The 27830-nt window shown below is 35.5% G+C and overlaps 1 protein-coding gene and 2 long non-coding RNA genes across 3 annotated transcripts; 2 read left to right on the forward strand and 1 right to left on the reverse strand.

The window, feature by feature from the left end:
* The first annotated feature begins 250 nt into the window (after positions 1-250).
* On the forward strand, positions 251-27830 carry LOC121407007 (NADH dehydrogenase [ubiquinone] flavoprotein 2, mitochondrial-like). Its single transcript, XM_041597897.1, has 7 exons — positions 251-351; positions 15093-15152; positions 20712-20774; positions 21671-21858; positions 24056-24153; positions 25306-25492; positions 26574-27830. The coding sequence occupies exons 1-7, from the start codon at positions 313-315 to the stop codon at positions 26665-26667; spliced, it is 729 nt and encodes a 242-aa protein (XP_041453831.1). The 5' UTR covers positions 251-312; the 3' UTR covers positions 26668-27830.
* Positions 2897-3724, reverse strand: LOC121407010. Its single transcript, XR_005968860.1, has 2 exons — positions 3622-3724; positions 2897-3027 (listed from the first exon to the last, which is right to left on the reverse strand). It is a non-coding gene; the product is annotated as an uncharacterized LOC121407010 (long non-coding RNA).
* LOC121407008 lies at positions 4849-9133 on the forward strand. The gene is made up of 4 exons (XR_005968859.1): positions 4849-5151; positions 6007-6090; positions 6350-6559; positions 7555-9133. It is a non-coding gene; the product is annotated as an uncharacterized LOC121407008 (long non-coding RNA).

Here is a 27830-nt window from a genome sequence, read left to right on the forward strand (position 1 = left end):
CGCATGCGTACATATCATCAAAAGGGATAATATATAAATTTTAAATTGTATTTTACATTTTTTCAACATAAATATATGCATTTTAATACTCTTTTCATAATAAAAATTATTTATAAAAATTAATCGCAAGTTAATCAAAACTTCAGAACAACAGATTCGATTTAAAAAGAATTAAAAGTATTATCACTACAGTGAACGAGGGTCACGAATTTTACGGCCGCTAGCAGTGTCTAACGCCGTATTGGTATTCAGAGTAAAATCAGTCTTTTGAGTCTAATATCACTTTCTGTCTTTGCATTAATATCTCTTAAGATGATTAGAACACCTCTTCAACTGTTGGTCCGGGCTTCGGTAAGCATATACTAACATTTTGCCTGTTGATTGGAAGAAAATTTGAGATAATTGCATAATCTTTTATTGATGGTCCCACGCGTTTGAATTGGTGTGTTTCTTCATTGGCAGTGTATACAGCCACACGCGTGTGTCTTTACCATCGGCATCGATCCAGCCACACGCGTGTGGTTATATCCAGAACACCTATCTGTGGATACCGCCACACGCCGCCAGTAATAACAGTAAAACACGTACCGCGGTATGTAGGTCTGACCGTCTATATCACGATCAAAATAACCTCATTTCTTCATTAAATTCTTACATTCTTAACTAGGTACAATCATGAACGCTAGAGGGCGCTGCGCGCGAACGGCGCTTTTTTTTAATGGACCGTATTGCCGCCGATAAGCTGCTATCGTCGAGACTGCCGAGTGTATTGACAAATGTAAGGGGTGGATGAATCTACCCTTATTTTTAAAGTGATTTGTCCAATAGGTATGATGTGTATGAAAATTTCATCATGGATACTTACGTCATCGTCTACGAACAATGGGAGAGCCTCAGCGAAGAGTTTTGACTGTCAAATTCGTCTGGAATATCACTGGTAAGTACAATTTTCCGTTGAATTTTCGTATTTTTCGACGATTTTATGTGAAATACGATATATATCCATCAAGATAGAAGTGAAAATGTGGTATTTTCTGAAAGCTGAATTCATTCTGGATTTGATTTTTCTTTCCACTTTGTCGCATGACATAGCGGTTTTAAGATATTGAGGTTGGAACAGGGGCTTCCCCTGGCGGCCAGGGGTGGATTTTGAAGAAATTCACGAGTTCGAGAATGCGTGTGAGCCGGGTGGCTGTGCGTACGCCTATGGGCTACACACGTAATAAAGTTAGCCTAGGCCTAGCCAAACGAAACGGAAGGATAATTAATTTTCAAAGGTTTTAGTGATTCGATGGATGTATTTAATAGAAAATTTCATTGTTTGACCATAATGATTATATTATAATATTGATAAATGGAAGTTTGACTTACCTTAATTAAGTTTATTGTCAATGTCAGACTTCACTTGGAGTTGGATTGTAGCGAATCTGTGGAGTCATTCTGACTTTCGAAGTTTGATCATCGACATTTTTGGCTGTGCTGGGGCTTAATGTCATACAGTAAATGCACTTCATAATCTTTTTCTCTTCAAATTGGCAATACAATAATAATGACAGATCTTTTTAAAAAAATCATCATCTGTAACTTGGGTGTTGCCAGCGCAGCAATATATAAATATTTTTCAATTTAGGGGCCGAGGGGTATGTTGCGCAGACAAATTTTGTTTTTGTTATTCATGAAATTGGCAATATATAGGCCTCAGTTACCTTGATTCAGCCCAGCCATTGAATCTGTTTTATTGTTAAAAATAAATTAAATGTTGCTCAATATAGGTTTGAACTGGAAGTGCATCTCTTATTCTCTTTACAATGACTTTTTCATATTTATGTTTTATTTTTTTTTAGATAAAGCTTGAGCACCGATCCTACCAATGGCATCACACCAAACTATTAGAACAGCTGATGATGTTTCGTGTACAGTTTCCCTGCTACTTGGTAGTACTTGCTTTTACCATCCTTGTCAATATCCATCCTGGCGCTGGCCTATGACCTGGTCTACACTACACTCTACACAGTGCAAGCTCAAGTGCAGTCTAATTGCTGCAAAGTTGTTTTAAAATTCCAAGAAAGAAATAAAGTTGATTTACTCTCAAGATAATTGGTGATGGAGATGAAAGAGGAAGATAATGAGATCATGTTTGATGCACTTGATGCATATTTTTATGATGCCTGTATGTGTGAGGGTGGAGTGAAATGGGATGAGAGGTCAGACATTTTTTTTTACTCCTTGTCATTGCCTTTATTAAAAAGAAAATACAGTTTTTTTTACGTGACATTCTCATGGGAATTTTACAACTTGTTTTATTATCATTATTGATATTTTTTTTAAAGAATATTGACCAAGAGGAGGACTGAAAAGGCTAATTTACAATCTCATTACAAAGTAAAATAGTGTTGGATAACAGAAGGAAAAATGGTGGAATAAGAGAGATTGCAGAAGAGCTGAAATGTACCCAATGTAGAATGAGAAAGTAGAGATTGAGGGGGGGGTATTAAAAAAACCAAAACAGTATAAATCCCAAAGTAAATATTCTATACAATTCATGCATTGGTATATTTCATACAAAGGTAGAGAAAGGAAAATAGGAGAATTTTGCAAGTCAATTTGATATAGATCGATGCATGGAGGTTCCCCCCCCCCCCCCCCTATTTTAAGTTTCTCAACAAAAGGGTATTATAGTTGATTTGTGGTATCTTTCTATTTTGTACTTAAATAATACTTCTTTGGCCAGACATATCCTTCAACTGTCTCCTACATCTTTGATGGTAGTCCATTAAATGTCTGTTTCTGACAGAATTGAGTAACTTCAATCCAAACCCTTGACGAAAGAACTTAAAAGAAGGCATGCTTCAATGTTGAAATCATGATTCTTTGCCCATTTTTTGTATGAATTAAATACACTTTCATAAATCCCTTTAAATGTTTGAAGATACTAAAACTTGGGCAAAGATTCATTCGAAGTTGGGGGACGGGAGAGTGAAATTTGATGTGTATACAGCTTGGTGGCCAGTGTTGCAACTACAGTACCTGTAAAGAGACAAAATAAAATCAAGTAACAATTAGGAAATTAAAAAATGCTCAAGTCTGTTAGCTTTGAGTAAATTCAGCCAATAAAATAATTAATGGAAAATAGGTAAGATTATCATGGTAATATTCCCCAGGAACAATAATGATTAAGATTTTAAAAAGTAGTTTTGGCCATTGGCAGTGGAAGGGATTTTTTTTTTTTTGGGGGGGGGTCCACCTGAATTTTTGAGATGGAGACAGGTAGCAAATTTGACTGCAAAAAAATAGTAATCAACCCAAAATGTATGATGAACCACCAAAATTTTTTGACAAGCCAAAAAAAAAGATGAACAAAAATAATAGGGGGACCACCCCCCCCCAAAAAAAATAAGGGGGACCTGTCCAGCGCTTCCGCCATCTATGGTTGTGGCTCTAGACCCCCCCCCCCCCCCCCCGAAAAAATCCTAAATGAAATGATAGATAAAAAAATCCCTACTGATAGCCACAATGACTGAAAAAGGAAAATGTATAGATCTTTATAAAAAAAAAACCTGCTTAGATTCGATGATGTTGTTACCTTGATTTTGCATGTTTACGCTCAATGGGCCTACTTACCAAAACACATTTCAAGGGGTGGATTGGGGCATGATTCCAAGGATCTTCAGCTTGTTACTCCAGTTATATACATGAGAGAAAGAAAAATAAAACTTTTTGGAAGTTCAGAAATCAGAATTAACAAAATGCAATTTCATGATAATGGTTGAGTAACTTATCCCACAATTAAGCAAATAACACTTTTTCTTAAACTTGTAAATAGTAATAATTAAAATGAGTATTTCCCAGAGCCCTGCCCCCATCTGTGAAAAGTGCAATGACACAATAAAATTAAAATTTGTAACTTTGGACTTATTAACCCCCCCCCCCCCATTGACAACGACAACGAGAGGTGAATCAGGTAAACATGAATGACTCATACTCAGTAATTTATGCACGGTAACGTGACGGAACTACTTTCGACATCGTTCACAAATTAATTTCAAAGTAAGCCAATAACGAAGCATAAAAACATGGAATAATCTGAGTTTCATCACTGGCATGTCAATTCAAGGTAAGTATTATCACCAACTTTGACTATGACATTAAGGAAATACACTCGGCAGCTGTCAAATGACATATTTAACATGCAAAGAGAGCGAGCTTGGCGTCAATTGCAAGTCGCAGCTGCAAGTGCAAGTGCAGCTGCACAAGCAGGGCGCTGGGGCAGTGGGCTGCCGTCCATAATTGCATGAACACCATCGCCGTTGCGTCCCGGTCGCCATGCATCATAGCTTCGCATAGGTTGCCTAGCTCGCGGCGTGCATTGCAATTGCAGCTACTCGCTGCGCTAGCAGCCGACACTAGTTTCAGAGCGCAAATGCGGATGCACGTAGCTTTAACGATCACAAATTGGGATATCGTTTGATATATCGCTGGTGATTATGCTTATGACAATTTTGCCACAAATAAGCTACTTTTATTCCAATATTATGAACATTTTAAATATGTTTTTAATATTTTCACTTCACATCAGTGATTACTCAGTTATTTAGCTATAGAGTGATGATATTGAGAGAAGCTTTGGAGATGTTTTTAATTTTTCATGATTTTACCTATCTAAACCCCTTTGATTTCTTTATGACTTTAAATTGTTTCAATTTCATTCTCACCGTCTTCTTTCCTTGCTTTTCTTGTCTTGTTACAAAAGGCCGCCTGTTAAATAGCAAATTTCTACACTTTTTCTACTTGTTTCGATTCTCTACTGAATCTAGGCTATGCGCGCGTACGTACGAAACCCAAACTGTTTGGCCCGAATTCACGAAAAACCTAGCTCCTGGTTTTTGGTGGTTTAAACCCCCTCCTGGTTTAAACCCCGAGCTGGGTTTTTCATTTGCGTTTCACAAAAGAGGTTTAAACCCCGAGGGGGTTTAAATGCGTCATAAAACGTCATGAAACGTCATATTTTTTAGTCTGCTCTTAGATGTGGTTTAAACCATGGTTTAATTTTACGAGCATGCGCACTTGAGGAGTTTGTGAAAAATCCGTGAAGCGAAGAAAATTTTTCTTGCGGTCCTGGACCTGACAAGTGGTCTTCTTGATTAGAAATTCGTAAGTATTCTTCTTTGAATTCGTAATAAAAATTCCCACTTTCCTTCTCTGGAGTATATTGATACGTTTTAAGCAGTTATATGAAATTGGTAGTGTTGTTTTTCATGATTGCGAACGAGGTTTTGGTATTGACAAGTCCAGACGATGCACTTTATCGTCGTGTGTGTATTGCCACAGTCCCATCCGTGCATTTAAGTGTTGGGATATTTTGTCGCTGTGTTGTTGAACGAATTGAAGGTGCTCAGCCGCGGGCCGGGCTTAATTGTTTTATGAGCTTCACGAGGATGTTTATATTATTATGCCATCTATATCTTAATTTGTCAATGTCAAGATGAAAATGAAATATCTAAATCTATATAATTTTTGTACTATTTGGTGCATTTTAAGAGGAGAAACTCAGAGTCAGAAAGAATTTTTTTTTTCAATTTGATTTTGAATTTGCCTTGACTAAACTTCGTAGGCCTACTAAAAAGCCTAAATTGCATTTCAAATTCAAAATATACATTTGTAGATCGAGACCTACCTTTTTGCTTTCAGCACAGGCCAATTTTTGAGGCTGTAGGAATATTAAAGAGTTGATTACTCAAAATTTTGTCTCAAGTCTTTTCACTTGCAAATATAGAAAATAGAGCCCCCCCCCCCACAAAAAAAAACAGATTTAAGTTAAGTCGTTACGCTTAGGCCTAATTTTGAAAGGCATATTCCAGTTTCAAACAAATTATTACAATGTTTTTTTTTATTTATCATTCACAGTGTTTACTGTGAGATTTGCATTTAAAAAGTGATAAACCAATCAATGAATATTTTTTTTAATGAAAAATTAATTTTTTTTTTAATTTGACCATTGTTTCACAGAATTACATCGGCATCAGAGGTATCATACAGTGTAGGTCTCTATGGATTATCTCCATCTTCTTCACAGCTTTAAATTACTAAGAGGTATGATTATTAATTTGATTTACATTGTTTTGATTTGTTTAAAAGTATTATTGAAATGATTTAAGATATCGAACATGAAATATTTAGACTGAATAAATGAAATGGCTTGAGTGTAGTTTTTGTTAATCTCAGGAAGTAAATTAAGATTGCAGTAATTATGTTGGCAGATCAAATCTACATGCACATGTACAGTTTGGAATGATTATAAAGATCACAAAATAAAAGACTCAAAAATAATATTCAACTCTTCTGCATACAGCTACCTTTCCCAAGACATTGTGGGCTACATGATGCTAAAAATCCATCGAAATCGTACAAGGATGGGCCATCTCGAGATCAGTATCGACTGTGAAAAGAAACCGTCACCAATATGCTGGAAGCCGAAATGAAGAGGGACACACAGCTCAGAGGATAGATCAACTTCCTGTTTATTTGCAGGTGTTGACAACTCTCCATTTTTATGCAGTGGGTAAGTAATTTAATTTTTCATAAACGATTATTGAATGTTTCTTGGCACTGTTAAATCTAAATGACTGAGATTGTTTTAGGACTCCAGATAAAGCTGATGATATGACAATATCTAGAATTCAGAGAAGGAGCACATAAATAAGAGTATCATTTCAGCAACAGTCAAGTACCTATGAATTGCATAATTTAAAAATTCCAGAACTACCACAGCAGTAGTGAGGCTCTGCTTTTACAACTGTTATGTCAGGTTAGAGTTATAAATTTTGCCATTAACCCGTGGTAGAGCTTCATGAGGTTCACCAAACTTGTACACAAAATTTTGAAATTTTGAATATAAAATTATGCTAATTTATGCAAAATTTATTCATGCTAATTTATGCAAAATTCATAATCACAAAAAATGCTTCTGTATTTGTGGACCAATTTTGATTTTTTTTCATCCATCTGGTAGAGCTACATGTACATGAGGGTCCCCAAATTTCCACACCGACTTTTGAAATTTTGACTAGAAAATTATTTATGTTAATTTATGCAAAATTTATTCATATATCACAAAAAATGCTTCTATGTCACTTCTCTATTAATTTCAATTCTGTTTCCTCAATTTATGTCACAAATATAATTCACTAGTGACGACTTGGCTGAAATTGAAAATTGATGGTACATTGTTCGGGTACTGTACAACCCAATTATTTTTTTTTACCTTTAATCAAAAGATGTGCAAAACTTCAAGGTAAAAAGTCCTTAAAGCACTGGGCAAAAAATTATTCAATAGTTGTTTTTGAAGTCAGCACTGCTGCTATATTGAATCGCATAATGATGGCGAGACTGCCAAAGGCGTTCCACTTGTTAAAATATATTGGAGAAAATTGTATGATATTTGTACAAGATGAATATTCATTGTTTAACATCTGTATGTGCTTCAATGAAATGTTTTAAATTACCTCAAAACAATCACCTCACCCATCAACCATATGGTTTGTTTTTATTTTACAGGATCATTTTAAAAGATGCATGGTGATGAGGCAGCAATATCGCAGTCATCAATGTGTCAGAAGCTAAAGCAAGAAGGAAGAGGCAATACATGAAGATTCCTACAAGAGAAGAAGTTGAAGCAACTTGGAGACAGTTCTATCTAACTGTTAGATTTCCAGGAGTGAAAGGTGCAATTGATGGGACACATGTCTACATCAAGAGCCAGGGGGGGGGGATTGGGCCATATGCTTCTTATATACCCCTTCCAACTTCATGTGGAGAGGAATGCCTATAACAATGGCAAAAGCATTAAGAACATAGAAACACAGAGTTCATTCAAATTTATGAAGAATACTTCTTTATTTGTTGATAAATTGATTATTATAACCCTGTGATTCCTGCAGCTTAGCTTCAGCAACCTCTCTTTCTTTATTCAAAACGTCCATTCGTAGTTTGTGCTCCTTCAAGCTCATATCGTGTCTTTCAATCTCGTTTCAAGCTCTTTCAATCTCATATCATGTTCTTTCACTCTCATCTTGTACTCTTTATAAAGTCGAGACCATGTTTCTTCCATTGAACTTCAATTCTAATGGCATGCACTTCTACCAGCTCAAACTCTTCTGACAGATGATTCTTTTTTCCTTGAGATGGGTAATTCAAATTCCATTTTGCAGAACAAAGGTTTGTGGTATTGCTGCAGGGTTAAAATTCAATATTGAAATGCATTTAAGTACATAACATATAGTAACAGTACAGTTGTAAAACACATACTATAAATCATGTTGTCAAAGATGTATGTTGTTTAACGTACTGGTAACTCTCTACTTGATAGGTTCAGCTTCTGACACCAATGTAGATTGTGTTTTCTGATTGTTCTCGGAACCATAAATTGAATTTTTGAAAACATTTAAGACTTAATTATAAAAATTTCTTTAAAAACGGACAACAATGCAATGCATTCTTTTCAGAAGTATACAATATTCAGTGCACAGTTCATTGAATTGCTTGAATCTGGTAACATACATATATTGAAGCCCTTTTCATACTTCAAATGATTCACCCTCCCAGTTCAGTTTTATAAATCCCTCTTCACCTCTAAATACCTTACTACATATCTGTAGTATATTCAGATTATTTTGTGTGTACCAGTGTATTGTGCATCCAATTGATCTTGTAATTACATGTACTTGATTTGGGGATCATGTTTAATTTGCTACAGTATTTAACATCTATTTCAACTACTTCTGATATATGAGTCTGGCCAAAAAATATTCCGGCAGAAAGGGTCAATGGAAAAGGGAAAAAAAGGCATGGTAATTTTAATGATACTAAATTACCTTGAAGAGGAATGCGATTTTGAAGAAATTCCACCAGTCTGGGAATGTTTCCTTGATACCTCAGACAAATGAATTTGTCCTTGTTGTGAAAGAAATAGATGAACTTCTGTTCTTTTGCAGATTTATAAATATCAACAATGTGTCACATTCATCTCAGTTGGGAGGGTTTTATTATTTTGTTTCAAGGAAAGTGATGAATACTCTTGATAATGTAATTATATTATGATTTGGGAAGTATTTTGAGAGGTCCACTATGTGAGATAGTTTTTATTCAAAAAAGCTTCAACTGGACATGGAGTTTTCACATTTGCAATCATTATTTGTGTATTAATTGCAACAAGCATAAAAAAGAAGAATGACCTTTCATTTTGTGAGGATGCATTTCCTAATTTAAGAACTGTTTATTTCAATAGATTATTAAGCATATTTTTGTTTCATAAAATATTTAAAAAGATAAATGTTCTTTACATGGTTGATTTATTGAGATATGTCTTTCAGTCAATGATGGATTTGAAGTGGAGAGGGGGGGGGACAGGATGTTTGATTAGGTTTTATTTAAAGTTCTTATATGCAAGAGTATTTTCTAATCATGTATTACAATAAGGATTAAGAATGCAATTTTATAGTGCTTGCTTCAAAGGATTTTCACTAGTAGGAAAATTGTATTCTGCACTTTTGTTATAAGTACCCCCTTATATATACTATGGGGGGATGTCAGATATATTGTGAGAAATATTCACCTAGAATGGGAAAACGAAATCAGAGTAGATGCACTTGGTTGTTTGGGTGGTGTAACTTGAGGCAGTGCTGGATTTGAAGTTGCCGTATTCCATGGTTGAGGGAAATAAAGATGATTGTTTAATTCTGGGAATGCTTGATATTTATATAGATTTTCAACAAAATTAAATGCATAAATGATCTAAACTAACTTATTAACAGAATTTTGTATGTATGAAAATGAATTGATTGGAGAATTAAATTGATAAAAAAAATCACTTTAAAAAATAAAATCTATTTTTTATTAATGTCAACACAGTTACAAAAAATAAGCGTGAAGGGAGTGAAGTCAAAGTAGATGCACTGGTTTTGCTAGGTGTTATTGGAACTTGATGTATACATGACCTGCAATGTATATATATATATATATATTTTAATACATTACATGTACATGTACTGAGAATATTATATGCCTATAGAATGTACACTCTAATGAATTTGACATTTGAAAATATTTCCATTATATTTTTTTGCCAAGGTATTTTGTACAATCATTAAGACAGGAAATAATTATATGCTTGAATATTGAAATTTTCATGATTTCTCTATGTACACCGCCTTGAAATATTGAAATAAAAAAATAGCTAATTCTTTAAAATATTTAAACTGCTTTGATGTAAGATGCTTCTTATTACAGGTTTTCTGTTGATGCATTTTCGAAAGAGCAAGGGGAGGGGGTGACAGAGAGAAAAAGGTAGTAGGATGGTGAATGTGTGTGCAGTAGCGTACCTAGGATTTTCCACAGGGGGAGGGGGGGGGGCAAAATCGTCCGTAAAAAAATGACAAAAAGGGGTCTTCAATCACAAGAGGATTTCGTACCAGAAAAAAATGTACAAGCAAAAAAATACAAAACTTCTCGTCGGGGGGGGGGGGGCAGGGATAGGTCCCTTGCATGGGATGTGACTCGTAAGGGGGGGCAGTCTGCCCCCCGTAGGTACGCTCGTGTGTGTGAGAGAGAAAGAAAGAAAATGAGCGGGAACAAGAGAAAGATTATGAGAACAAGAGAGAACACTTCACTTTCATTTCAATATTGTTTAACTATTGAGAAAAGTTTCAAATTGAAATGAGAAATAGAAATGAAAATAATTTATTTTGATAAACAAATATTCAGGAAATATATATGCTAAACCTCTAAAATATTTTGGGAATTAAATAAACTTCTAATTCTAGCTACAACTACCCCACCCCCGAAAAAGGTTATCTTTCCAAAAGTCGGGTCATCTCGTCCCAAATACATGTTTTATTTCGATTTTGAATGATTTTGTATTTTTTACCATCATAAAAGACCTAAACTATTTTGAGTAGGGTTTTCCGCCAATGTTTCAGTGATCCACAAATATTTATTTTTATGCGTGCTAGACTTATGGGATGCACTTTTGATTACCATTAACAAAATAAAGTCAAGATTTGGGGAATAAATCAGGGCGGTCTCAATTTTAAGAAAGGAAAATAAACAAATTGGAGGATAAATGTTACTTCAGAAAATTTTGGGGACGTGTTCTTTCTAGAATTTACATTTGAATTTAAATTTTTTGATATTTTTGGCGATGGAACTGGATTCAAAGGTCGTTTCGCAATTTTGATTATGACGTAGAACAGCTGATCGACAATCTTTGTTATGATTGTTTTTTTTATACTGAAAAAGCATTAGATCCATACTAGTAGAATATTTGTTGCCGGAAGACTGTACGGCCGGGCATGCGCGTTGTTAACTCTCAGCCTCAGCTAAGCTAAGCGATCGAGAGCGTAGACATGCAAAATCAACAGCTGATTTTCATATGAAATGCCGCTTTCCACCAAAAATGTAAGTATTATGAGAAAGCGATCTGATAAGATACTACTTATCCTTGAAACTGATGAAGTAATTATATTCATACTTCAAGTGTCATCGGATAATCTTCATATTACATCTGGTCGTTGTCATTTTATTTTCAGCCGAATTAAATTTATTCAATGATTAAAAACATGACATCGATGTTTACGGATGGGACCGAAATGAGATTATCGTCGACGCGCAGACGACCGCAATGGTTGAGACAAATTTTCATTTTTATTGCATTTTGTGATGTATCTAAAAATAGCGGATGTTCAATACAATTCGACTCATCCAACAATGAATAAGTTTTTAATGTAATTTTATTTCATGTAATCTACTGAGATTGCAAATTTCGGTATTTTATACCCCCAGACTTTGGATTTTCGAAACCTGTTTGCCGTGGTCGGCAAAGACCGTAGCAGACAACATACGCTCTACTGAGCATGCTCAGAACCGTGGACTAAAATTAAACCATGGTTTAAACCATGGTTTAATTTTAAACCATGGACTAAAGAAACCATCGTTGGTGAAACAGAGAGGGGGTTTAAACCCCCTCGGGGTTTAAACCATGGACTAAAAAACCTAGGAGGGGGTTAAACCCCCTCGGGGTTTAAACCTCCTTTGTGAATTCGGGCCTGTATGTCTCTTTGGTATGTCTACTATACTGCGCTGCGCTAACGCTGTATGGGTCTGCCACCACGAAGGAAGCCAGAATCGACACAAGTAGAAAAAGAGAATTTGCTGTTAAACAGACGACCGTTTGTAACAAGACAAGAAAAGCAAGGAGAGAAGACGGTGAGAATGAAATTGAAACGATCTAAGGATATCAAAGGGGTTTAGAATGTAAGAATTTAATGAAGAAATGAGGTTATTTTGATCGTGATATAGACGGTCAGACATACGTGTTTTACTGTTATTACTGGCGGCGTGTGGCGGTATCCACAGATATGTGTTCTGGATATAACCACACGCGTGTGGCTGGATGGTAAAGACACACGCGTGTGGCTGTATACACTGCCTTCTTCATTGGCTTTATTTGGCTTTGTTTTACGTTTGACGTTTTGTCATTGTCTGCATTAATGTGATTTTTATCATGGTCTATGGATTTGAAATTGTTTAGAGTAAGGACAGGTACCAGATGCTTAAAGGGGAAGTTCAACCTGAAGAAAACTTTCTTGTAAAAATAGCAGAAAAATAGTAAAAAATATTGGTGAAGCCAAGGTTTGAGGAAAATCCATTAAACTTTAAAGACGTCATAAACGAGCAGCTGTCCCATGTGTTATGTAATATAAAATAAATAAATTTCAAATTTTGTATGGTTCCTGATGACTTAATTTTGTTTTCTTTTCATGATCGGGTGTGAAACGATTTGTCTATTCAATTGATATACAAAAGTTACAGTGAAAACCATTTTCAATTTTCAGAGAAAATGACATTTCATTGATTTTTTACCATTCGCTATGTAGTCTTGAGGACGCAATGATGATGATTTTTTTAGATATGTCTTACATTTCTTCATCATTGACGTCTTGACACTCTCTCCATAATGCCTTCAGCGAACGACCAAAACAAAGATGGATTTCCCCCCAAAATCCATCTTTCTAAACCGAAATGACTAGAATTTTGTTAATTTTATTAATTCTTACACCTTCCTACGCCTAATGCGTAGGAAGGTTTTAAATATTACTTTAAAAAATGTAAAAAAATGAAGATTTCTTACCCAACTGATGCCGCGTAGACCTCTCGTTCCACATGTAAACAACGGAAATACAATAGCGTCGACCCTTGAACCGCTTATGTATGACGTACTTCCGGAAAGCAATGCCGTCTTAACGAACAATTTAGAGATAAAAAATCTTATTTAACAAATATTAAAATTATTTCGTGATCATAAATAATTTATATATATTGATATGAATTATTTATGATCACGAAATAAATTTTAATATTTGTTAAAAAAGATTTTTTATCTCTAAATTGTTCGTTAAGACGGCATTGCTTTCCGGAAGTACGTCATACATAAGCGGTTCAAGGGTCGACGCTATTGTGTTTCCGTTGTTTACATGTGGAACGAGAGGTCTACGCGGCATCAGTTAGGTAAGAAATCTTCATTTTTTTACATTTTTTTAAAGTAATATTTAAAACCTTCCTACGCATTAGGCGTAGGAAGGTGTAAGAATTAATAAAATTAACAAAATTCTAGTCATTTCGGTTTAAAAAGATGGATTTTGGGGGGAAATCCATCTTTGTTTTGGTCGTTCGCTGAAGGCATTATGGAGAGAGTGTCAAGACGTCAATGATGAAGAAATGTAAGACATATCTAAAAAAATCATCATCATTGCGTCCTCAAGACTATTCGCTATGTAGGAATGCTGCTCACATATGACGTCACAAATCAAATCATTGAAATTCTAATAACTTTATAATTATTTGATGAATTTTTCTCAAACCTTTGGCAATATTTTTCATTAATTTTTCTGCTATTTTTACAATAAACTTTTTGTCAGGGTGAACTTCCCCTAAAAGCATGACCAAAGCAAAAATGCAATTGACATGATAAAAGTAATCTACGTAGCCAGGGAGCTGCGTCCCATTCGTGTGCGTGACTATATTATTATTATCCAATCAATCTGCCACTTGTTCACTACTACCACCCTGCCTGTGGGGAATCTACAGGTAGGACTATGGTACATGTATGCCAATGTTGTCCAGAGCACACACTTTAAAAAGTCATTAAAATATCACTTTTGTGACCAAAATTACTAATTTCCGTACAGTTGCAATTAATTTTTCTTTAGTAACTTGGGAGTAATTTTTTTATTCACCAGAGCGCTCAAAAACTTGAATTTTGGGCATATTTTTGTGTACGCCCTCTATTGGTTGAAAGTAATATGGCAAGAAAATTTTCATTTTTTTATCTCTATTTTTAATTAAGAAAAAAATGATTTAAAGTATCAAATTGAAATAAGAGCCAAGTTGTATGAAAAATAGGTGTAATGGAAACTGTCAGTGTAAAAACATCAGGAATTTGCCCCAAACCAAAAGAGAAAATTAGCCAAACATTGCCACCCTTATTTTGCCACACATGGAGATATAACTGAGATCATAACCTTGTTCATTGAATGAGTGCAATCTGCTTTAAAAAAGAAAGCCATGACATGTGTGTGAGAAGATTTGTTGAGCAGAAACCAGTTTCACATTCAATGAAACTGGACGGACCTTTGCAACCTTTGATAATTTACTATGTTTCTACGAGAGATTTCCCATCTTGGTTGTGCCCCTCTACTGATGAAAATAACGTCATATGAACAATAATACAGCTTTGAGACACATTTTTTATTAATCGACCCCCCCCCCCCCCACTACTGAATTTGCCACCATCTTGTTGACACTGTTGCAATGTCCCTTAATGTGATTGGGTGCACACACTCTGTGAATCTGGCAGCACTGCACTCTTTGATGCACTTCAAAAATCCTCTCATTTGATCAGTCTTAGGTAGCCCAAATCATTGAGTTCTTTGAATATTTATACATACATGCACCATTTCGATTTAGACTAAAGTCTTCATTGATCCTGTGTGATGTAATTCTAGAACACAATTAACTGCTATTCCCTTTCTTCACTTTAGGCCCAGAAGCTCAGGACCTTACACACCAGTAGAGTTGCTGCATCAGGACAAATATTTGTGGTAATAAAGTTTGCTTTATTAAATCATTTTACTTCAAGGAAGAATTGAAATACTTGAATTAATGCACACTTAAATTCTAACAGGGTTGGCGGATTTAAATCACGTTGATTTAAATCGTGATTTAAATCGCGATTTAAATCACCATGATTTTTTTTAAAAAATCATTGATTTAAATCACTTCCATTGAAAAATGTACAAATCATGGACAAAGTATTTGTTCAATGCAGTTTTATTCTTCAAGTCAACTGAAAAACTTTGAATTAACTTTATATCAACAAAAGATCAACAAAGTCTTCATATCTACTTAAAACAAATTAAAATCAAATCAATAAAATCAGGTAATTCCTTAAAAACTACAGATGTATGCAGGCCTGGATGTATGTTGTCAATAGGTACTCATTTTTTGTAAATTATGTCGAGTTTTTCTTCTGAAATTTTACATTCTTTGTCAGTTATTATTAGTCAATTTCTTTCTTAACATAAAGTTTTCACATAATCCAAAGACTTTTCAGAGAGCAGTTTGTAAAAAAATATAATATATAAAAGTCAATGAGAAAAGGTTTGTTGGCAGTTTTCCAGTTTTGATCCTTCGCTTACACATAACTACTTCTGTCATGTAAAATAAAAAATGATACCTGCATGTAATCAACATATTTAACATGCCTCTTATTTCGTATTGTTACATTTATCATACATTTGATGTTTTAAATAACATAATTATAAAAATCACATTAACATAATGTAGTACAGTCATAATTTGACTGTTGAGAAAAGCTTTCTCTTATAAACCTTTTAAGTCACTGCAGCCCATTTTATGTTCAGTGCTACAAATAATGGAAGTTTTGTATCTGCAGTTAATAATGGAAAGAGCTCTATAACAACAATTTGCAAAACTCAGAATAAACATTTAACACTGCATTTAAATGTTAAGATACAGGTAATTCAGTTACAATCATTGGCAGTTGTAAGCTGTGTCTCATTTAAAATAAAATACTTCTTTTTGTAATACATATATGGTCGCATTTCATAAGTTGGGTATGCAAAAAGGGTGGCGTATGAACAATTTTCCACACTGTGCCATGGATAAATTGTTGCTACATCACAGCATCTTGACCAAATTTATTGAGTAATATCTCATTTTGAAGCTAGAAGTATAGGCTAAATATATTACTATGAATTAGATCAATACAATATCAGGAACAAAAACTATAGCACATTAAGTTTGAAGTAACAGGGGTGGTGGAGCCGGTGGATGCGGTAAATGATAAAATATTAATTAAACCTAATTAACAACTTACTATAATCTGTAATATGACTGTTATCCTCATATTTCTGGGTGTTTTAAAGCATAGAACAACTAAATGTCATAAACATTTGACAATTTTGAAAATATGCAGCAATTGAATACATGTGTATGTCAGCTCTGATCTGCAACCTAATCAATTAGTAAACCGGAGAGATTTGGTTAATTATCTAATTTGTAATCTCAATTTTTAGCACAAATGTTGTGTATCATTGCAACAAACATTTCTACCCATGATGTTGTTGTTTTGCCAAGCATATAAATACAGTGACAGGTATTTTGGGGGAAAAATGTGAAATTAAATACTGTTAATTAATTAGTATAATTAATATGCATACAATGATAGATAATTATTCGATTTTTTGTACAGATTTAATTATTGATGTTTCAAGATTATAACTGCAATTTACTAGGGTGATCCAATGTTGCATTAACTTTTGACACCATTTTATGTGCAGCAGGTCCAATTTGAGAAAAACACATTTCAAAATTCACATTTACATTGATGTCTATGTAATAATTAGCTGTTAATTAGTCATTTTAAGGAGAAGTAAAGGTAGTCGAGACTGAAAACTTTTTCATTATTTAGAGAATGGTAATAGCTATAACATATAAAAAAATAAAATTTTTGACCATTTTTACCCTGTTCGCGAAATTGGACCACCTTATGACATGTGACCATATGTTGTAATTTAAGCAGTTTTGCAGTTTTTATCCTTTAAGTTAAAAGTAAGTAGATTTTTTTTCATACTTCATGGATCAAACAGATTTTTTTGGAGAGAATATGGGAATACAAATTGTACATTAATGTAAAAAATCACAGTAACATAATGTAGTATAGTCACCCTTTGACTAAGCTGTCTCTTATATTGTTCTCCAAAACTGAGAGTCTTGCATCTATATCTGTAGCAAGAGAAGAGTGTTTTATCAAACTAAAAAGATCAAAACATATACAGTTGTAGTCTCTCTTTGACTATTGTAAAGCTGTGACTAATTGAAAAAAAATCATTGATTTGAATTATTTCTCTTACAATATACATGAATACTAGTAATTGGCAAAGGGTTTGTTGGCAGTTTTGATAAGAATAAGAAAATGAGTTCTAAAGCTTCAGCAATGCAATATCATAAAGAGCATTATGTTAAACACAAAAGAAGGCAGTTTTCTTTTAAACATGACATTAATTCTTTGGCTTGAAAACGTTTTAGGAGAGTTAGAGTTTCTGAGTCTCTGATAGTCTTCCCCAAACAAACTGACAGTATTCTCATTTCATGTTCAGAGCTTTGAATAAGAACACCAGTTTTGCAGCATTAGCTGTTCCCAGACGGTTTCTCAGCTTGGACTGAACCAGACCATATGAGCTGAATACCCTTTCTACACCAGAGGATGCAGACACAGCAGAGAACAACATCTTCACAACTGTAAGACTGGCTTCCTGGATACCATCATGTGAGTGCCACCACTCCACAGGGCTGACTGCTTGTGTTATCTCGTCTGTATACTTGCATGCCTGAAAGGGGCGGGATTTGGCTTGGAATTTGACAATCAAAGGCATGATGAATGGCCACTTTCGACTAGCATATTCTAGTGCTGTATCTTTCTCATCTTCTGTCATGGACTTGCCTCTCATGGTTGGATGAAGTAGGTTGGCCACTAGATGAGCAGGTGTTATGGCCTGGTTGTACCTGGTTTTGAAGTGCTTGGCAACTTCCCTGTTGATCTCTAGTAGCTTTCCCTCAAGTTCTTTCCAGATCTCGACAGCATCAGCTATCATTGTAGTATCTCTCTGCATTTTGTCCAGTGCAACTGCTATTGGAGACAGCCTTGATAGGAGGTCTTCAGCTGATCTCTTCAGGCCTATGTATGCTACCTTATTTCTGACCACACTGTCTATCCTGTTCCTGTTTTCATCACATATCTTCAGGAGTGTAGCCCAGTTCTTGATGTAGGACTCCAAACAGTCAGCCATGGTGTTCCACCTAACATCTTGCGGCATTACCAGGCAGTTGCCTCCTTCCTGTCGATATTTTGCTGAAGCAAAATGGTTGTTGCGAAAGTACTTGACCACATGCACCACTTGCTCCTTTACATTTGGAACTTCCAAGTCATGTGCAAGCAGATTCAGGATGTGAGCAGAACAACCATATGTCACCAGATTTGTTGCATCTTTCTCTTCCAGCATTCTCCTCATTGCAGCCACATTTGCTGCATTGTCAGTGACGATACTACCAATTTGGCAGCCAAAGTTTTGTTGAGCCTTTTCCATGGAAGCTTTGGCAACTTTAACCAGATACTCTGCAGTGTGGGGCTCTCCAGACGTATCAACAGTATCCACCAAGTAAACTAAGCCGCTGTCAGTTGTAGCAGTAGCACAGATGATAGGTTCATTGTGAACATTTGACCACCCATCTAGTCCAAGACACACAGTCTTTCCTCTCAATACATCCTCACACTTCTTGACCTCATCTTCATATATCTTAGGTAAGAACTTATCTGCAACATCCTTTCTTGTGGGAGGCTTATAACCTGGTCTTAAGATTTCGACCATCTTCACAAATTCTGGATGATCAACAATGCGAAATGCAGAGTTAGTGGCATAAACCATTCTTGCAATTTGTTCATCCAGCACTGCCTTTTGTGGAGCAGAAGTTTTGAGAACAAATTTATCAATCTTGGCTGTTTTGAGAGGTTGATTCCGTGGTGCAGATGCATGTCGCTTGCCAGTGCAAGGTGTAGATGAAGATGTTTTTGGCACAGTAGATGGAGGAGTTGGTGCAGAAGATGTACTTGGTGCTGAAGACGTACTTGGTCCAGCACCTGTCTGTTTCGAGTTAGATGCTTGCTCTGCAATAAGAAATGAGAATCAAAAGTCAGCTTAATAGGGCCTAAATTAAAAAGATAATTCATAGCGTTTGCAAAGAAATGTTCAGAAAGCTTTGGTTACATTTGGTATGTTATCTAGTGACATGTTTGACCTAGATGTGTGCTCTCTGTAGGTCAGAGATTAAAGATCATAGCTTATTAAATATGAAAAAAAAATTACTAATCACTTTAAGTGGGGGCTTCTATGGTTTTTTGAGCACAACACATTTCTGGTCTAGATCTATGTTTACAAGTTTATACTTCAGATTTCCAACATATTCACTTTTGTTTATTCACCCACCCATCTGCATCTAAATGCATCCATATGATTATTGATTTAATTTTGTACATCCTCGCTAAAAGATTATTTACTTTAACTGTGTTTAATCACACATTTAATGAAAGTTTTATTATAAATACTTTTATTCTTTTTTTGTTTTGTTTCCAGTTATAATTTGACTGTACATGTATTGATAACCAAAGTAGTAATATGAACATACCATCTCTGCTCTGCATTAGCTCTGGTGTCTCAGCATCACTTCCATGTTCACACTTGTCGAAATGGGTTTTCAATCGTTTGACAAGCCCTTGCATTTCCACATTTTTTGCACTTTGCCCGGCACCCTGTGTTTGCTGTTGACTGCAATTTCTGGAAATGAATCCATATTGGATCTTTTTTTCTGCCCGACATGGTGCCTTCTTTGCCACCAAGCTTTTATGTGCACATGTGAGACAATTTCCACTGAGGAGTGCCTGGGGATTTTTCCTCTTAGATTTTTTAAATATTTGAATGAAAAATCCCAGAGGGGAATTTTCTCTACTCACTGGGAATTCCCTATGGAATATTCCTTCATAGGCCTATGTATGATAGAATTAAGTTCAGATACATGATTCCTCAAATTTATTTTTAATTGTCCATTTTAACTGGATTTTAATTACAAAATATGTGGTTAAGAACAATAATAGGGGTGAAATGTATAACATCAATATTGATGTCATTGTAAGAGTAAGGGGGGGGGGAATAATTACCCTTTTTTTCGAAGGAACTTTTAAAAAATCAAAAAAATCAAAAAAATCTGATTTAAATAAAAAAAATCTGATTTAAATAAAAAAAATCCGATTTTTTTTATTTTTTTTAAAAAATCAAAAAAATCGCCAACCCTGAATTCTAACACACCAGTAAGATTTCATTTATAATTAGGCCGATAAAATATATTAATTACTTTTACCTTGTATGACCAGAATTAGATCTTGCTCCATAACTGTTCATTTTGGTTTTGCTTTTGAGGATGAATAGAAAATCTGTTCTGGGAGTCCCTCTCTTTTCACATTGTTCTCTATCCATATTGCCCTGTTATTGAACTTTGGTTAATATATGTATGTTATTTATTTACAGCACAGAGATACTGAAGCCAACAACCCAAATACTCCCTTTGAATTCACAGAAGAGAATATGAAGGTATGTCAAAGAATACTAAGATGTCTGCAACATGGAACCAAATGTACACATCCACTTTATATGAGCCTTTTGAAAATCATGTGATCTGTTGTGATGTGATTTGGAAATGAATTGCAGTAGTGGAAGGGTTTTGCCTGGTGGAGTAGTCCCCAGAATTTGAAACAGAAAATTCAAATCCATCATTTTCTTCAGCAAGAAATTAATCCACGTTGTGGTATGCTGTACCCAGATGAGGTGATGGATACCCAGTATGATCGTTTCCTTGATAAAATGAGCTCTTTTAATAAAGTGGCAGCTAGAGCTATAGCTGGATTAATAATAGTTGCTTTTTATCGTTTTGCAAAAAGTGTATATGCTGTAAATCCAGCTGTTATTATCAATATGAGAATTATTATTGTTATCATTAATATCATGATTGTTATAATTGTTGTTGTGGTTGTTGTATCATCATCATTATATTATGATTATCAAATATTAGTGTTATTATTATAACCCTCATTAGTACAAGTACTCCGCTATATAGTTGTTTAGATTCTGAATAGCCATACAGCAATTGTAATTGAAAATTTAGCTTTCTTATAGTGTACGATTTGAAATGATTTGACTTTTGTCTGGATGTAAGGCTAACCATGCTTACATGCTCGGGCGCAAATATTCACTACTGAATGATACGTGCCATATAAGCTAAAACAACAACAACTCTGTGTTCTTTTATGCTTTCATTGAACTTGAATTAGCTACACCCTCAGCTGTGCTTCCAAAGGTACAGGTCTTGTAATTCTTACTAGTGCCCTATATAACATGTACTTGTATCAATTAGTTTTACATGGTTGTGTGGTCTCTACCTTACAATGTTCATGTACTTCTTCAATGCTTATGTATATTCTTTCTCTTAGAGAGTAAATGACATCATAGCCAACTACCCGGATGGTCATCAGGCAGCGGCCTGTCTACCCATCCTAGACCTTGCCCAGAGACAGCATGGATGGACACCCATCTCAGCCATGAACAAGGTAGCAGATATCCTCAAGATGCCTAGGATGAGGGTGTATGAGGTAGCCACCTTCTATACCATGTTTAACAGGTAAGTGAATGACGAGGCTTCTTGAGGAAGTGATCCCTTTGGTAGCTCACAAAGAAAGTGATCCTTTTAGTAGTTCACAAAGGAAGCTATCTGATGGGTGTTTCATGGAGCTATCCGTAAGTTACGAAGGACTTATGCACGACTGGTGACCCTTTCTTGTAGTACATGGCCAATGTGGCTGACTTTAAGAACATGTTCCAGTCTTGCACAAAGTTGTACATAACTTTATGAATGGCTTTATGAAGCTCCCACCAGGGAAGGGAGATGACACTAGCTGTCGAAGGAGTGGCCTGAAGTTGACGTGGTGGGTGGCAGACAATGTGCAGGTATGATTTTTCTCTACAGATCCGCAGAATCCTTAATTATTTATACAGATTTTTTCCCTGTGACTTGAATATTTTTCTGTGATTGGCATGGCCACATTCCCTTAGATTTCGAGGGCTTGATTGAGATATAGTAAAACGTTGAAAAACATTTGATATTTACTGTTTAGGTACATTCGACCATTTTGATGGCGCTTTTACTAGCGAAGTATCTTTTGTGATGTGGATTTGTGAATGGTAGATCATTGTCAGAAATTTATGAATAAATCCCCAGAAAAGATGTTTCTTCTTGTCTTATGATTATTTCATTATTCCCTCAAAATGTTCTAAATTTAATTGAAAACATTCATTTTCAATACCCACAACCTGGGGGGGGGAGGGGGAGGAGCTACTTGAATTATAACATGATTCCCATGTGCCACACAAAAGTCGAAAATAGGGGGCTCTGGAACTAAAACTTGGTCTTAAAATGGGGGTCTCTGGAACAGCTCTAGGATCAAAGATTGCTAAAAATGCAATGCTCTGGAATTGACCGTATCAGAAAATGGGGTTCTCCAGAACAGCTCTAGGATCAGTGATTGCTAAAAATGCAATGCTCTGGAACTGACCGTATCAGAAAATGGGGGTCTCCAGAACAGCCCTAGGATCAGTGATCGCTAAAAATGCAATGCTCTGGAACTGACCGTATCAGAAAATGGGGGTCTCCAGAACAGCTCTAGGATCAGTGATCGCTAAAAATGCAATGCTCTGGAACTGACCGTATCAGAAAATGGGGGTCTCCAGAACAGCTCTAGGATCAGTGATTGCTAAAAATGCAATGCTCTGGAACTGACCGTATCAGAAAATGGGGGTCTACAGAACAGCTCTAGGATCAGTGATTGCTAAAAATGCAATGCTCTGGAACTGACCGTATCAGAAAATGGGGGTCTACAGAACAGCTCTAGGATCAGTGATTGCTAAAAATGCAATGCTCTGGAACTGACCGTATCAGAAAATGGGGGTCTCCAGAACAGCTCTAGGATCAGTGATTGCTAAAAATGCAATGCTCTGGAACTGACCGTATCAGAAAATGGGGGTCTACAGAACAGCTCTAGGATCAGTGATCGCTAAAAATGCAATGCTCTGGAACTGACCGTATCAGAAAATGGGGGTCTACAGAACAGCTCTAGGATCAGTGATTGCTAAAAATGCAATGCTCTGGAACTGAACGTATCAGAAAATGGGGTTCTCTTGAGCAGCCCATGCAATGCATATCTCTTTAAAGTTGCGGCCGTGTGAAGCATGTGCGTATCACGCTAACATGCTAGCTGCGAGCTAAGCGCTAGGTGCGCGGCACAGGGAGCTTCAGTGATGTGGCAAGCTAGATCGTCGCCGACTGGCTGAGCAGTTCATGATGGGCGCGCACTGAATGAAGAACCACAAATTTGAGGGTTTCGGAATGGTAAAAACTCAGAATTTCCATGGCTATCTAAATTGGTGATGCTCTGGAATGGACGTTTAGATTGAAAATGGGGGTCTGGACTGTGACAAATACATATCATACATTTATACTCAGGCCTACAATTGTAAAATCTTCTGTTGGAGGGGGCTTCCCAACCCAATGAAGTTCGGTTGCAGTGCTCCCTGACATGCAGCAATTTTTCTATTCCTTATTCCTGCTAATTTCTTCATAAAGAAGTTTGATTATATTCATTAGGTTAAAAGAACTTCTGAAATATATTTCTTATGATAATGATTATACTTCCTGACAGAACACTCATTACTTACTTTATTAGAAGCCTGTAAATGCTGTTCAGTTATGCATCATGATCAATATGTTAAAGGTTAAAGTATGTCTATGTTTTTATTTATGCTGGTATGTGTTTTCTTTACAGGAATCCAGTAGGCAAATACCATATTCAAATCTGCACAACAACACCATGCATGCTGAGAGATTCAGATAGTATCCTTGAAGTGATCACAAGAAAATTAGGTATGACCAGGGTTCCGTGACACAAAGGATAGCAATTAATCGTCTGCTTGATTTTCACGATTAATTGTACATTGTAGTCAATGCAATCAATCGTTAAAAAATGTTCTACGATGATTGCTAAGCTTTGTGTTACAGGACCCAGGTGGCTGTTTCATAAAACTTGTTGTAATAACTAATGTGCAATAGCAGTTAAAAGTTATTGAAATCCTTCAATTTGATTGGCTGATAATAAATTTGTGCATATGTTATTATTATAACACATCTTTATGAAATGGGAACCACTGGTTACCACATCTAAATAACCTTGTCTTGCATTCATGATATAATATCAATACTATTTGGCTTTCTATTCTATGAAATATGTACATCCAACCTCTTATGTTTCGGACCTTACTGAAATCATTTGGTTCTTGTTTTCCAGTTCTTTTGAAAATTTGCAATGCCCTTGAATGATCATTGCTAGGGTACGGGTATTTCATTTATTGAATTGAGATTGAAGAAAAATGGGGGTTGGACATTGAAAAAAAAGGTTTATTATCACATATTTTATATCTATTATATAAAGTGTATGAAGGCAATATACAGATATATCAATACCAGGTTATCAGATTGTGGCTTGCCACAGACAAATACAAATTACAAACTTTCTCCACTCTTTGAGGAACATTCAAGCAAGAGTTTCTCAACACAGTTGCTTTCGAGGCATACTACATAGGACTGTGCATACCTTTGGGTACCCCTTAACTTCTGGGTGGAGATTTGCGGAGTGTTTCTTTTTCTTATTAAAATAAGGCCATTTGATTAAAATACATGTTTATCAGTTACTGAATGCAAAGAATGAATGTTTGTCCTATACCATGCGTGAGAAATTTTCATATGCAATAAAAAGAGAGTTATAAAGGTAATTCAAATAGTGAGAGACCTAACTATATTCATTGTGACATTTTAATTGTACCTTCTACTCACAGATATTGGATTGCACAACATGTGTTGTACATATGTAGTTTATTCTTTCATTTTGTCTAATAATGAATTTAAACTTTGAAAATAAGTTGGATGTTAAGAGAGAGAAAGAGAAAAGGAGGAATAGAGATACTTTTAGGAGATACTTTACAAGACAATTTATAATTCTTTATATTCCTTTTGCTGTAGGAATCAAAGTTGGAGAGACAACCAAGGATAACATGTTCACATTGGCCGAGGTTGAATGCCTAGGAGCTTGTGTGAACGCACCCATGGTTCAGATCAATGATAATTTCTATGAAGACCTGTCTGTCAAGGATATGGAAGAGATAATTGATGATCTCAAGGCTGGTCGGACACCCAAGGCTGGTCCTAGGTAAGATTAATCATATTTATTTAGTGTAGTGCTTTCACTTAACTGTAATAATTTTGCACATCATTGAAGGCATTAGTAAGAATGAAATGTACGAGGTACCTCCTGAATTTCAACATGCCCAAGGTGTAGCCAAGGGCATTTGGACCATTTCACAAGTAACAAGTGTGGGTGATTATTCTAATGCTAGAGAAAAATTATATGTTTATAAGATTGTAATATGGACCTGAATCATTCTTGTGTCAATAACATGACCGTTCAGCTCCATGACATTTTCTCTGGGGACAATTGCTCTGATGCATATTCCACACATTAATGGAATGACCAACTTCATCCCTTGATTTAACACTACACCCTATCCTCAACAAAACCTTTTTAATAAGGGATGAATCAAGGAGGGAAACATGTATTCCGTACAAAATATTTCTAAGTAAAAAAGTATTTTGGGTTGGCATTGTTGACAGTATTCTTGATAATGATATCTATTCTAAAGAAATATTGTGTTTATAGACTTTGCATTCATTTCCAAACGCCCAAACACTAAGCATTAATCACATTAGACATTCTTAAATGTTGCAATATAAGTGGAGGTGACAACTTGGTAAGCAAAACTAGTAGCGAGTGTACCATACAGTACAGTACAACACACACAAAAAAACAGGAGAGGATAAACAAAACAAAAATAATAAAGTTTAAGAAACAGGCAACTTATGCAACAGTTAAATATTCATCAGTTTATCATCTCACACTGAAACTGGGCAAATCCCACAGTCTAGGGACCGAATGTTTAGGGTGGTTTCTTTAATCTTGTCTGAAAACACTTTTAAGATGGTGCATTTCTGATATCATCATATACATCCTTAATTTAGTTACATATTCAATAGTGTTTCTAAGCTGGAGCCCTTGTTTTCACCCCCTCCCCCTTCTTATAAAGACCCCTTTCCTTCTCTCCCCTTGATAAATCTTTAATATAAAAAAAATTACATTGTACACTGTATTCCAGGAATATGTGCTTGGTGGTCTCTTTAGACAGGTTTCACAGTAATGATTTAATTATATTTTACTTCTTGTTTCTCTCGTATAGGAGCACAAGATTTGCATCCGAACCTGAAGGCGGCCTAACCAGTCTTACAGAACCACCAACCGGGCCTGGCTTCGGCGTACGGGATGACTTGTGAGGATAAACCACTGCTATTAGCTTGCTAGAATTGAATAGATTTTTATCAAATTATTTGTCATTTTGCTTCAAAACATGTATACCATTGATCCTAACACTTTGCATAGAATTGATTGCAAGGCCACACCAACTCCTGCCAACTGTTCATTTCAGAAAGATAAGAACTCTCTATTTAAAATATGGTCAATTCTGCCAAACTTGAATCAAGCTGGACTGTAGAAGTATCTTTAATATATTAGATATCAATGAGGTTAATGAACAATGGGCTTACATGTTACGTTGACCATTGACAAAGGAAAATCAACTGTCAACTATATTGTGAAATAAGAGTTGTGAGTCATGGCAGGAATCAGTGTTGGTGTGTGAGGGTGAGCACATTGTTTTTCTTTCAAGTCTATTGGGACAATGCATGTTGGATAACATCATCACAAGACTGGACAATATTGTCTTGTAGATGTATTTATTGTGCATCAGAAGAACTCTCAGGAACTCTGAAGTTCTAAGGAATACATATTTGTGGGTGGTTTTACAGAATGTAAAGTATCTGGACTTTATGACTGTAAATAGATAGGTTCAAATATGTCTGGATAAACAAACCACCTTTTTTGGTCAAATTTTGTCATTTCATGTTTGTATAGAGTGACTTCTGAAAGCCTGGCATCAAAGACAAAAATGTTCCACCCTTGTTCTCAGGAGAACCAGTACAACTTCTTATTCTGTTTTGGGCTCCTGGTTTTACATTCACAAAATGTGACCTCAAATCCAGATAAGCCTAGTTTCCAGAAAAGCCATATTAAGATTAAATATCCCATTTCATACACAAAATTATCCATTATGATATTGGTGATCATATGCATTACTTGCAACATGTATGAAGAGCTTATGAGTACATATCAGTATTTCCTGAAGAGTAGACTTACCCACAGATGCCTGATTCCCCCCCCCCCTATAAAGTGTATTTACCATATAAATATTGTGGGATGGGACTCTTGAGAATAATGCATTGCTTACAGTTAGTTAACAAGCAAACATGAAATGACTAGATGACTTATTTTGTGTTCATTGACAGGAATATTTTCAAGCTAAAAACATCCACTCTGAAAGTGTATGACATGTATGTCTCTTTATGAAGGAAATCAATAAATACAAAGTTCTCATATTTGA

The sequence above is a fragment of the Lytechinus variegatus genome, chromosome 2, assembly GCF_018143015.1.
Source record: "Lytechinus variegatus isolate NC3 chromosome 2, Lvar_3.0, whole genome shotgun sequence".
Classification (NCBI taxonomy): Eukaryota; Metazoa; Echinodermata; class Echinoidea; order Temnopleuroida; family Toxopneustidae; genus Lytechinus; species Lytechinus variegatus.

What these genes read in the sequence shown, in the direction of transcription:
- LOC121407007 (XM_041597897.1), top strand. Translation starts at nt 313, where the DNA reads ATGATTAGAACACCTCTTCAACTGTTGGTCCGGGCTTCG. An exon ending in AACTGTTGGTCCGGGCTTCG is followed by an intron (nt 352 to 15,092) that starts GTAAGCATATAC and finishes TCTTCACTTTAG; the next exon opens with GCCCAGAAGCTCAGGACCTT. An exon ending in CATCAGGACAAATATTTGTG is followed by an intron (nt 15,153 to 20,711) that starts GTAATAAAGTTT and finishes ATTTATTTACAG; the next exon opens with CACAGAGATACTGAAGCCAA.